This window comes from Dromiciops gliroides, chromosome 4 (genome assembly GCF_019393635.1).
Source record: "Dromiciops gliroides isolate mDroGli1 chromosome 4, mDroGli1.pri, whole genome shotgun sequence".
Lineage (NCBI taxonomy): Eukaryota > Metazoa > Chordata > Mammalia > Microbiotheria > Microbiotheriidae > Dromiciops > Dromiciops gliroides.
The window spans coordinates 468054637-468068267 of NC_057864.1; the positions used below are offsets into that span (position 1 = coordinate 468054637).

The following is a 13631-nucleotide window of genomic DNA, read 5'->3' on the forward strand; positions in this document are numbered from 1 at the left end:
CCTTCTGGTTCTAAATCTATGACCTGTGTGACCTTGGACAAGGTGCATGAACTCCACAGGTACTGCAGCTTCCTTGTTCCCTTCGAGCTCCCAATCTATCCAATATGAGAAGACCTGGGTTCCTATCTCACCTCTTCTGCCTTCTGGCTGTATGACCTTGCACTAGTCACTTCACACATGAGTCCTCAGCTTCCTCACATATAATAGAACCTGCGCTATCTACCTCACAGGGTAACTGGGAGAGTTAAAGGAGATAAAGTATGTAAAACACTGCACAAGCTGGAAAGTCTAACATCAAGGCCAGCCGTCGTCTTCTCTAGCACAAACTACAGTAATAGTATCAGAGTAGGAGCTGCTAAAATGGCTACTGAGCAATCCAATCTGACACGCACTTATTAAGCACCTATGGTATACAGCATAAATACCCACACAAAGACAAGACAGTCTTCCTCCTCTTCCAGGAGTTTGTATGAAATTGGGGCTGGGGGAGACAACATGTATCAAGACAAGTAGATACAAAATAGATAGGAGGTAAATACGAAAAGAGGCTGTGTAGTAAACGGGTAGAGAATTGGCTTCATAATAAGGAAGACCTGGATTAAAATGTTAACTCTGTCACATACTAATGATGTGACCCTGGGCAAATCATTAACTTCTAGGTGGCCTGGGCAACTGTTTTAAAATTATAAATTATAGCCTATCTGCTGATCTGCTATGGTAGAGGGATTTCCTCACTGGAAGGGAGGAGTGAAATTATAGGTCACACAAAAAATAGTGACAGGGGCAGGGAACATCAAGAGCCAAAGGAAATCAGGAAAAACCACTTAGTTCAGTTATTTGGTTGTTTCAGTCATGTCTGATTCTCCATGACCCATTTGGGGTTTTCTTGGCAAAGGTACTGGAGTGGTTGGCCATTTCCTTCTCTAGCCCATTTGATAGATGAAGAAACTGAGGTCAACAGGGTGAAGTGACTTGCCCAGAATCACACAGCTGGGAAGTATCTGAGGACAGATTTGAACTCAGGTCTTCCTGACTGCAGGCCCAGTGCTCTGTCCACTGCGCCACCTAGCTGTCCCCTAATTTTCTTAAGTAAATGGATTCTACTTTCTTTAGAGGCATTGATTCACAAAACTGTGTTTGTTGAACCTGCAAATGGAATTTTTATGCTTATATTGATTGTCTTATTTTCAAGACATTTGTAATACATTTTTGTTCAACTGGATTTGTCATCAAGATTATTTTATGATGAGCAGCATGCTTTCAGAAAAACCTGGAAAGACTTACATGAACTGATGCAAAGTGAAATGAGCAGAACCAGGAGAACATTGTACACAGTAGCAGTAATATTGTACAATGATCAACTGTGAATGACTTAGCTTTTCTCAGAAATACAATGATTAAAAATAATTTAGAAGGACTTACGATGAAAAGTGCTATCCAGAGAAAGAAGTGATGGAATCTCAACACAAATTGAAGCATACCTTCTTTATTATTCTTGTTTTGTTAATCCAAATTTTCTTTTTGCAACGTGGCTAATATGGAAATGTTTTGCGTGACTGCACATGTAAAATCTATATCAAATTGCTTGCTTTCTCAAGGAGGGAAAGAGAGAATTTGTAAATCAAAATTTAAAAAGAAACCAAATGTAGACATTTGAACTTCTTATTTCCCTATGATCATTCTCTTTACTTTTCCCCTCATTTCTGTGGATAGCTTTTTAAAAAATATTATTAAATAGTTATGCTGGGAGTAGGTAACACTGCTTTACCTCTTCTTTTATGGGAAAACAGCTAATTTTACTTCATTATGCATAATGCTTATTCTTAGTTTTCCAAATAAATACTTTTATCATATTAAGAAGCACTTTTTTTTGGTGTTAGCAAAGAGGGAAAGTTCAAACCCAGATCTCTCCTGACTCCAGGTCCAGCCCTTTGTCCCCACTCACAACACTGCCTCCTGGGGGGAAAGAGTTTGTATCTGGCATTCCAAATTACCTGCTTAACCAGTTCTGGCTTTCTACTGGTTTATCATTACCAGCCTAGTTACAGACATAAAAGTTCTAGAAAAAAGTGTGTTCTCTTAAGTGCGAGAATAATTAGTTATGATAATAGCAATAGCATTTCTATGGTGCTTTAAGATTTACAAAGCACTGTATATATGTGACCTCATTTGATCCTCCAAACAGATGCTACTGGTATCCTTTTTACAAATGGAGAAACTGAGGCTGAGGTAAAGTGATTTGTCCAGGGGCACCTAGCTAGTAAGTATCTGAGGCAGAATTTGAACTCAGGTCTTCCTGTCTCCAGCCCAGCATTCTAACCTCTCACTAGTGGGGTCAAACTCAAATAGAAACAGGGTCACCAAAAACTACATAAGGATCCCTGAAGGCGCATATTGACTTAGAAAACCAGTTATTAATATTATTGATGTTCTATTATCTTTTTAAATGTATTTTATTAAATATTTCCCAATTACATTTTTTTTTTTGCAGGGCAATGAGGGTTAAGTGACTTGCCCAGGGTCACACAGCTATTAAGTGTCAAGTGTCTGAGGCCGGATTTGAATTTGCCATTTCCTTCTCCAGCTCATTTTACAGAGGAAGAAACTGAGGCAAACAGGGTCACCTTGCTAGTAAGTATCTGAGGCCGGATTTGAACTTCAGGAAGATGACTCTGCCTGACTCCAGACCTGGTGCTCCAAGAGAGATATATCTGGGTTCAAAACCTGGCTCTGCTACTTACTACACATGTGTCTTTGAGCATGTTGGCTTCATGTCCCTGTTCCTCAGTTTCATCGTCTGTAAAATCGGGGGGGGGGGGGGCCCGCGGTTGTGGATCAGATGACCTTTGCATTTCCTTCCAATTCTAAATCTATGACCCTAAGTCACTTCATCTCTCTGGGTCTCAGTTTCCTCCTTTGTAAAATGAGAGGACTGAACCAGATGTCCTCTGAGCTCATTTCCAGCTCTAGATCGATGGTCCTATGATTTTCATTCTAAAATGATGCCAAAAAGACATGGAAAGGTTTCTGCGTGACGTTTTCTTTTCATATTAAATTTATGATTATATAACTTTGAAAAATATGCTAGTGGAGCTCCCATAGCACCAGTCCCAGCTATCTGATACACAGAAACATCTTATCCATCCTTTCTAGTCCCAGTTACTGGGGAGGAAAGCCTTGAACCAATATGGTGCTGCATCCTCAGCCCCCTTACCATGTACACTATTGTAGCCAGCTCATAGACAACAGACTGCGCTCCCAGCTCCACCATGCTGATGGTACCTGATGAAAAGATTCCATTTACTCCCTAGTTTACGTGGCCGCTACGACCTTCCCACTCCAAGTGTCCTCCTCCAGCATCACCTGTCCCTGCACTGACCGCTGAGGAAGCTCCCGATCTCGTACGCCCACCACTCAATGCAGAGCATGAGCATGCTTGGGATGGCCAGGTGAAGGAAGGAGTCCCAATCATGCAGGCAGTCAAGGGACCACCCTGTAAGAAGATAAAGAAATTCCTTTCAATGCAAAGAACAGTTTCCCAATTAATACCTTTTATTCTCATCCTAGTTGCAATAATTTTGTTCATGCACAAGCATTTTCTTTCTTTCTTTTTTTTTTTTTTTTTAGTGAGGCAATTGGGGTTAAGTGACTTGCCCAGGGTCACACGGCTAGTAAGTGTTAAGTGTCTGAGGCTGGATTTGAACTCAGGTACTCCTGACTCCAGGGCCGGTGCTCTATCCACTGCGCCACCTAGCCGCCCCAATGCACAAGCATTTTCAACTTCATGAATAAGCCAATGCCCCTTTTCTCAAGTAGAAATTTTATTTATTGAAGAGGATTAAAAAAGGACATTTTTGCTAGAAACACAGACAGTTCTGAGAGTACCTGAATGAAAGGAGCACCTCTTAGGCAGAATAATTATCTGGTTGTAAAGATGACTGGAGTACCTTGTTCCCAGATATTAATTTACACATAACTATTTTTTGGATTTTGAAATTGATTTCTGGGGAACTCTACGTCAAAGAACTGTTTGGAGATAATTGTCTATTAACCATTTGTGTCATATCTGATGAGAAATGTAGGTTTGGGGGCTTTTCTACCCTAAGTTAGAGGAGAGTCACTATATATGAAGAATTCCTGATTTGAATAAAGAAACATGGCGAAGCTGGAGAATTAGAAGCCTGAAGCTGATGGGGTTGGGAAGCTGACGAAACCAAAAAGCGAACAGAACATAGTAGCCGTTACTTTGAAACGGGCCTAACTGGACCTGGTTGAATAAGGACGTATGTCCCTAGACATAGGTCTTCTCCCCTACCAGGGAACCCCTAGGATACCGAAGATGAGTTATAGCAACATAGCTACTCTTCTGGGGAAGCCCCCTGAACCTTCCTGAGTGAGTACAGGGTTTATAGGGTGAATGAACCAGTCCCTGTCCTGGAGAGATCCTGGAGAGAACTGGGGCAGAGTCAGTGCCCCACCCTGTGGGCTATATTGCTATAAATCATTCTTAAGATTCTAGGGGTACAATTGAGAAATGATCAAAGGATATGAACAGGCAGTTTTCAGATGACAAAATTAAAGCTATCTACAGCTATATGAGAAAATGTTCTCAATCACTACTGATTAGGGAAGTGCAACAACATTTACTGTGATAGACTTAACTCTTCTCAGCAATACAAGGATCCAAGACAATGCCAGAAGACTTATGGTGGAAAATGCTCTCCACATTCAGAAAAAGAACTATGGAGTCTGAATGCAGATGGAAACATATTATTTTCACTTTTGTTGTTGTTATTGTTTATTCTTTCTTGTGTTTTTTTCCCCTTTTGTTCTGATTCTTCTCTTACAACATGACTAATGTAGAAATATGTTTAACATGAGTGTAATATATAACCTATATCAGATTGCTCGCTGGCCTCAGGAGGGGGAAGGGAAAGGAGAAAAATTTGGAACTCAAAAAATATCTATACATGTAATTGGAAAAAAATTTAAAATTAAATCAAATCAAATTTAAAAAGATTCTAGGGGTAAACTTTTCCTTCCCCTTTCAATAAATAAAAAGTCTACATGAGAAAAGTACCATATATAGGTAACCAAAGTTAGCTATTTTAGCTTTTTGGGGGGGTCACCTCTATCCTTTGTTTGTTTAAGAATCCCCCTAGGACCATAGCTGTGAAAGGTGCTGGATCTGGTTCTCTATGTTATGATATGACTTTTAGTATTTGGGTCAGGGGATCCTTTTGAGCTTATTATGGTATATGGTATAAGATGCTGGTCTAAACCCAATTTGGTCAAGAAATTCCTTGTGGAATCATGTAGTCAGGCAGTCAGTCAGTCAGACAATAAACATTTGTTAAGCGACTACTGTGTGCAGGCACTGTGTTAAGCTCTTCCAAGGAGTGTACGGTGTTGGGTAGACCATGGCACACTTTACCTTCCCAGGTATCAAGATACAGCTTTCTCCAGACGATGTACAGAAAGAGGAGTATGGTCAGGGTGAATTGGGAAATGGTATTCGCCAGCGCAGATCCCCTGGTAGGAAAAAACAAGCCAGAGGTGGTGGGATATCTGCCCATCTGCACTGCCAAGCCCTAAAGTGAACTAGGGAGCTTCAATTTGCTGGTGGGATGACTGATCACTAACTGGGATCACAGAACCTTAGAGTTCAGAATCACAGAATTCTCGGAGTTGGATCATGTAGCCCAGCCTCCCTCAGAAGGAAATGAAAGCCCAGCAAAGAGAAATGACTAGCCTAAGGTCACACAGCTAATCAGTGGCAGAGCCAGAATTTGAATCCAAGTCACCTGATTCTAAACCCTTTACCCTTTCTGCTATGCCATGCTGTATACTCTCCCCACGGGCTATTTTCTACAGGTTAATTCTCCTGGGGAGGCAGGAATAACCTTCTACCCCTTGAAATGTTTCCTCGCATGGCACAAGCAGGTATAAACAGGTGGGCACATGTTACCAACTTCAAAGCCTTGTGGTTCAGGGGCCCGGGGCAGTGTAAGCCTCTTTCTTTTTCCCTGCTCAAAGACTGAACTAGACTCACATCACACCCAGGCTCAGCTGATGAAGAAGCAGGTAGTTAATGAGGGCGTTGAGGATGTTGGCGGCCACTCCCGTGACGATCTGGGGAAGGATTATTCCCTGAAACAGGGAGAAAACCACTCAGTCTTTGAAGAAGCACCGTCTCTGTGCCAAACACGTGTCAGTAGTACAGTTCCTTTTTTCAAAATTTAAAAGAATGAGAAAGTTCCAATCATCTTACCTGATCCTTACCTATTCAGAAGACTTTAGAGGTGCATATCTAGAGCTGGAAAGGACCTGAGAGGTCATCAAGTCCAACCCTGGCATTTTACAGATGGGGAAACTGAGGAACGGAGAAAAATGAGATGACATGCCTAGAGCCACACAGGTAGTAAGTGGAAGAACTAGATTGGAACCCTGGTCCTCTACAACAGACATATCCAATAGGAAAGCTCCCAACTCTTGAAGGGAGTAAAGGGAGGGAGAGAATTTGAATCAGAAAATAAAAATACATTTTTTTAAAAGCCCCCAACTCTTATATTGGTGCATTAGAAAGAACCAGGACTTAGGACTTGGAAGGCAAGAGATCTGGATCCTATTCTAACCTATGGTGCACTTTAGGCAGATCGTGTGACATGGTCTCTCTGAGCCTCAGTTTTCTCCTCTATAATACTGAGGACAGTAGCCTTCTCCAGCTCTAAGGTTTCTAGCCCCTAATCACAGGGATCTGTGATCGTGAGACCATGTGGCTATTTCTCCTCCCACTGGTGGGGACTGCAATTCCTCCTTCCCTGTGGGTTCTCCGACATCAAGAATTTTATCCCATATTCCCACTGTTCTTTTAATTTCTCCTCAACATTCTTTTCTGCATCTATAAAATGGGGTTGATAGACCTCTCAAGACTACAGGCAGAACCAGATCTATGTATGGGGCTTTAAAAATCAGTCATTTATTATTATCATAGCTCATTCTTCTTTTATGGTGGGATTCAAATCCAAACTGTCAGGGAACAAATGACTCTCCATTTTTAGTGATGATGTTCAACCATGTACTGTGCACATTCACGAGAGAACTACTTTTGGTAGTTGAATAAAAGGATCAAGACACAAGCTCATATATGTGTATGTGTATGAGCTTGTGTCTTATATATATGCATGTATGTATGCACATATGTATACACATGTTGATGTACACATACATGCATGCATATATGTATGCACACACGTGTGTGTGTTTATTGCTATTGTTATTCTTTTCATTCCCATTACTTCTCCTAGAGGGGAGAAGTATAGAACTCTGGCCACAGGGAAACTGAGGCAGGAATCTAGGAAGAAGGAATCTCCCATGAAAGTAGAGAAGCAAGCAGGAGGAGTGAGCCCCACCTGTGTGACCCCAAATATGATGTGACAATGAAAATAATTATTACAGACACAAGTTTTAGGTAAGCATATTATCAACTTATCAATTTCTACCAGCAAGGGATTGAACAAACATCTCCTTAGCTTCTCATGGTCCCCAGAGCGACAACATGGCTACCTGTCCAGGTTTTTATCCCTTTTTGATAAGAGGTGGGTCATTATACATCAAACAAATCTCATTTGTTAGCATTATTTAAATCTAATTGGTTGGAAGTATGCTATATTAAGATGAAATCCAAGGATGATATCAGAGAAAGGAATGAAAGACCTGCCCCCCCCCCCCCCAAGCTGGTCAGAGCAAAATAGTTTCATCTAGGTGTGGTTTAATTCATCAGTAAAGTAGACAAAAGAATTTGTCTCCACCTAAGTCTCCTTTTGTAAGCTGACGGTGGGTGGGTTTGACTTAGATGAGACCATAGAATCTCTCAAGGAGAGCTGGCTTTTTGAGTGGAGGGGGAGGGAGAACTAAGAAAGAGAGATCTCTGGGTGCCCCAAGATGTTAATTATCAATAATCAATCATTATTTTTCACAATGATATGAGACACCAGATATCAACTGTGACGCAACTGTGAGACCCCAATCTGGAGAATCAGCCGACTACTTATATATGTACTGTATATGTGTACACACGTGAACATGTATGCATATCCATAGGCACACACATATTATATAAGTCATATTTATTAGTGAGCACAGTGGAGTTATGTGGTAGGAATAGAGAAAACTCAGGAAGGTACAGTGTTTGCCTGAGAATCAGGAGACCTGCATTCCAAACCTGGCTCACACACTAATTAAGTGACCCTGAACAAAATCCTGGACAACACTGGCTCCCATTGCCTTGTCTATCAAATGAAGCTGATGACTGATGGGAGACCATGTGGTACATTGGAAACAATGATGAATTTGACTGAGTTTGAGCGGGACCAAGTTCAAATCCTGGCTGCCTTGTACTACCTGTCTGACGGTGGGCAATATTCTTCACCTCTCTGGCCTCAGTTTCCTGATCTGTAAAATGAGCAGGCTGGACTAGATGACACGTAAGGTTGCCTCTAGTGCCCTGTGAACAAGGGAATTTTTAGGAGCCAACATTTTTTGACCTGACTACAGAATATCAAGCCCTTTGTAGCCAGAGTTTATGTCTGGAGCAGAGGAAAGAGCATGGGATTTGGCATTATAGGACCTGGGTTCAAATCCAAGCTCTGCTATTTACTGTCTCTGTGACCTTGGGTAAATCACTTCACTTTCCTATGACTCAGTTTCCTTATTTGTTAAAAAAAGGGCCTGGACTGGTCTCTGAGGTACCTTCCAGCTCTGGGTCTATGATCCAATGAGCTCTAGGCTCTGCCCTACATTACCTGTGTGAGCTTTGGTAAATCAATTAACTTCTCTGTGCCTTTGCTTCCTCTTCTATAAAATGAAGGGATTAGACTAGATGATTTCTGAGATCATTTCCGACTCAGCCTGGCATTCTATGAACCTATAAACAGGGGGGCGATGTGTTTAAGTGCTTCCTATGCCCAAACAGGATTTTCTCCGGACTCCCTGAATTAAGAACATGCTAATCCCTATGTGAGTCTGATACCTAAAGGATACTCAGGGAGAGAAGAAAACATACCCACTCCACCCCCTGAGGAAGAAAATGAGCGATCATTACCTGGTTCTGCAAATATTTAACCTGCAATATGTAAAGGAAGGCTGCCTACAAGAAAACAGAGAGAAAGAAGTGTTACCAATTCATTTCTTCCCAAGCCCAGGGACTCAGACTCAGCTAAATCCAGATGGATACCCACAGGCTCATGCAGACGTCTTCCACGGCCTTGGACAGTTCTTACTAGGAAGATTAGAAAAGGGGAACATGTAGGTACTTGGGGGGGAATGGCGATAAAAACCCAAATCAATTTATTTTGTCTTGGTTTTCTTTTTTTAAAAATAATAAACATTTTTATTTATAGTTTTGAGTTCCAAATTTTATTCCTCCTTCCCTCCTTCCCCTGCCCCCTCCCTGAGGTGGTAAGCAATCAGATATGTCATTTTGTACAAGATAACTTGAATAAAAGTAAAAAAATGAAAGAAAGTAAAAAATAGCATGCTTCTTGTCTCGGTTTTCAAAAATGGAATGACAATACAGTCTAGAGACTTATGGGTCGGGGAGCTAGTTTTTGACTTCTGGAAAAATGGACCCTTAAAGAAATGGCTAGTCAATACCTACAAAAGGAAGTGGTGATTACAAAGCACCAATATGGCTTGATCAGGGGCAGCTCGTGCAGACCAACCTTATTATTAAATTACAACAGGGGCCTTATCGACAGAGTTTACCAGATCCTAACAAGGAATTTGGCAAAATGTTCAATATTATTCCTGTGGAGCATATGGAAAGATGAGGATGAGATATTAATAAAATTTGATGGAATTGAAACTGGTTGAGCGACAAGACTCAGAGACCAGTTGTTAATAGTGACCAGTGGGCTGCGCCAGGGATCTAGACACAACCACATATTAACGAACATTTTTTATCACTGATTTGGATAAAAGCATTCGATGGCAGATTCATCCAATTTGCAACTGACTGGAATGGCAATAATCAGGATCCCAAAAGATCTCAATGAGCTAAAGCACTGAGTTTAACCTAATAAACAGAAACCTAAGGTGTTACTCTCAGGTTAAAAAAAAAAATCACATCATAAATTTAGGATGAGGGTGACAAGGGAAGGGAGAATTTATTCCAAAAAAGGATCTGGAAAATTTTGACAATGGCAGGTTCAATGAGAGTCAGCAGGGTGATGGACCAGCCAAAATGAAGAAAGAAAGAAAGAAAGAAAGAAAGAAAGAAAGAAAGAAAGAAAGAAAGGAAGGAAGGAAGGAAGGAAGGAAGGAAGGAAGGAAGGAAGGAAGGAAGGAAGGAAGGAAGGAAGGAAGGAAGGAAGGAAGGAAGGAAGGAAGGAAGGAAGGAAGGAAGGAAGGAAGGAAAGAAAGAAAGAAAGAAAGAAAGAAAGAAAGAAAGAAAGAAAGAAAGAAAGAAAGAAAGAAAGAAAGAAAGAAAGACCGCTAATGTAATTTGGGGCTGCATTAAGAAAGAGGTACAGTGTCCTGCAATAAAGAAGCCTGGGGGCACTCTGTCCTAATTAGACCACATCCAGAGGCCTGAGCTCAGTCAGAGGAGGCTCAGTTGGAGAAGAGGGTGATATCCTAGCTGAGTATCTGAAGGGCTCCTAGGTGGATGGGGATCAGGCTTGGTCTATTTGGTCCCACAGGGAAGAACCAGGGGCAGTGGGGAAAGCCATAAAGAGTCCAATTTTTGTCCTGATATCAGTGAAAACTTGCTAACAAATGTAGCCATCCCAAAGTGGATTCCCCCTTGCTGGAGGTCTTCAAGTCATTGTCAGTCAATAAGCATTTATGAAGTGGTTACTTTTTTTTTTAATTTTATTTTTTTAGTGAGGCAATTGGGTTAAGTGACTTGCCCAGGGTCACACAGCCAGTAAGTGTTAAGTTTCTGAGGCCAGATTTGAACTCAGGTATTCCTAATTCCAGGGCTGGTGCTTTATCCACTGTGCCACCTAGCTGCCCCTATGAAGTGGTTACTATGTGCCAGGCCATGGGCTGGCAAGGGATGGCCCCCTTGGCTGGGTATGTTGTACTGGGGATTTTTTTCCCAGAATAGGTTGAACTATAACTATAATTGAACTTCAAATAGAGGCAGCTCAGTAGTACCATAGTGCATAGAGTGCTGGGCCTGGAGTCAGGAAGACTCATCTTCCTGAGTTCAAATCTAGCTTCAGACACTGACTAGTTGAGTGACCCTGGGCAAGTCCCTTAATTTTGTTTTTCTCAGTTTCCTCATCTGTCAAATGGGTTGGAGAAGGAAATGGCAAACCACTCCAGTATCTCTGCCAAGAAAACCCCAAATGGGGGGGGGGGCGGTGTCACGAAAAGTTGGACACGACCGAAAGCAACTGAACAACAAGTGAATCAGTTGAACAAAATGGCCCTGGAGTCCCAACTCTCAATGGCTGTGATTCTGTGATCTTTTCAGTCCTCTCCATCTCTCCCAGTCTGTGTTTCTATGAGCACCTTGCGGTCTGGCTTGCCCCAGCCCAGCCTCCAGAAGCCATGCATTCCAGCCTCCTCATTTAGCAGATAAGGACATTTATGGCCAGGAGAGGAGACCTGCTTCTCAGGTTACAAAGACTGTAGAACCAGTATTTGAACCCAGGTCCATCCTCACAGGACCCTAAGGGTTCAGAATTCCAGGCAACTGGTACTTCCTCATCCTTGGCACACAAAATCCCCTCTTCATCTTGCCCTATAGGGATTCTGGGTCTGCCAAACTGAAAACTCCCTTCCCCCACCCCCCTCCCCACATCTCTCACCTTCATCTAGTTTAGCCCTGTCCGGGGCTGTGCTAGAGCTAGCTAGCTCATAACTGGAAAGAGCCAATGGCTAAATTTTTAGTGTGAGTTTTTGCACCTTGGAAATGAGCAAGAGTCATAAATCAGCACTTGATTTACTGTTTTGTTAATGGTCCAGACTTAAGAAACCAATGGAGAAAAACATTAATCATGCTTATTTTTCCCTAATCCATCTTCACGCAGGCTGAGCCTCCCACCTGTTCCTGTTATCCTGTTTATTACACATCTGTTATGTGCCAATTATGGGGAATGCAAGTACAAAGAATAAAACAAGTTTACATTCTAAGGGGGGGGGCGGATGAGGAGGGCAATCTAAGTACCGACAGCATCAATACCAAGGTATAAAACTGAAATAGTTCAATCCAAGGTAGTTTAGGAAGAGAGGGCACTAAGCAGGTTCTCCCCCTTTTTCTTTCTTACTACAACTGTTTAAAGACAGCATATTCTTCTTTATGGGACGGGGCTGGAAATGCTGGCCATTCTCTGGATTTATTCTTTGAGGCTTCTCTTTAGAACAAGTCCCAGTTAAGGTTCGCCTCCGGGTAATGCCTCCCAGACAGAGTGAACCTTGCCCCTAGGCCTCCAGCAGAGTTACCTCCCTCTCTTGGCAATCACACCTTTATCTCCATTACTCTGTACCCAAGCACCCCAGAAAAGGACCCTTTGACCCTTGGGAACTCACGGGAAGAGCAGGGATGAAGATCAGGACATAGGTCTGGGTAAGCCTATAGAATTCAAACAAAAGAAGAAAGTGTTAAAGTGTTACACGTCGCCTTCTAGGAGAAAGCAAGGGCTTGGACTAGTAGACAACTGGCCTGCCCCAAGCACAAGCAAGTTTAAAGGTGACCAGCCAGCCGGAGCAAAAGGAGATTTGTTATAATCCCTACATTCCAAAGTCAGCTTGTCACCTCAAAGTCCAAATGACTGAGAAAAAAAGAAAGTCCCTTAAGCTTCCAGCACAAAGGGCTTTCTCAAATTCTTATCACCTTGGGCTCCCACCCCCCACAGACCTTCATTCCTCCAAGCCAAAGGCGCTTGGGGGCTGAATTCCAACCTTTTTGCTCCTAAAGACAAGAAACATGTTTTTTAGCCCTGGAGCAGCAAACCAGGGGCCAGGAGCTGCTTCTGGGAGGTGGGCACTGGGCCCCGGGGGAAATGAAGGGTCTGGACCATTAGTCCAAAAGAGAGAGCTTGGTGCTGTCCTGAGAGAGCCCTCTGATTTACCAAGCACCCTTCATCTGATCCACTGGCCTTTATCAATGCCTGCGCCCTGTATCTCCTGAAAGGCAGGGTGGACTAATAATCTTTAGTAGAAGGATCCCTAATAATAGCTGTTACTATGACTTTTACTTTCACATATGTGATCTCATTTGAGCCTCACACAACAACCCCGGGAGGGAGGCGCTGTCATTATCCCCATTGGACAGATGGGGAAACTGAGTCACAGAGCGGCTCACCGGGACACATCGGGATCCTGTCTGAAGAGGAGCAGGATCTGCTCGGTGTTGATGAAGACAGCCCAGCAGGGGAAACAGCACAACAGGAGCATGAGGATCCCTCGCTGGACAATGACCCCCACGTACTTCAGGTTGCGGCTGCCGTATGTCTGCGAGGAACACGGGAGGCAGAGAGAACCCTTAGCTTGGAGGGTGCCCAACAAGCCTTACCTGAGCACCTTCCACGTGCCTGGCTGTGGGCTAGGTTCTGGGCATACAAAGACAAAAAGGAAACAACCCCAGCATACATTCTGTTAATGTAGATTTACTCCTTATT

General features: G+C 42.7%; 1 protein-coding gene across 3 annotated transcripts in view; it reads right to left on the bottom strand.

Annotated features, from left to right (window-relative positions):
- The window catches only part of LOC122726811 (multidrug and toxin extrusion protein 1-like), a 43502-nt gene that overhangs the window by 14336 nt on the left and 15535 nt on the right, over positions 1–13631 (bottom strand). For all 3 annotated transcript variants that reach the window (XM_043964795.1, XM_043964794.1, XM_043964796.1), the window contains exons 4-10: positions 13316–13464; positions 12541–12583; positions 9104–9148; positions 6053–6150; positions 5435–5532; positions 3380–3493; positions 3215–3282 (exon numbers count right to left, since the gene is read on the bottom strand). In XM_043964795.1, the coding sequence (XP_043820730.1) occupies positions 3215–3282; positions 3380–3493; positions 5435–5532; positions 6053–6150; positions 9104–9148; positions 12541–12583; positions 13316–13464 (615 nt within the window). The remainder of the gene's footprint in view (positions 1–3214; positions 3283–3379; positions 3494–5434; positions 5533–6052; positions 6151–9103; positions 9149–12540; positions 12584–13315; positions 13465–13631) is intronic.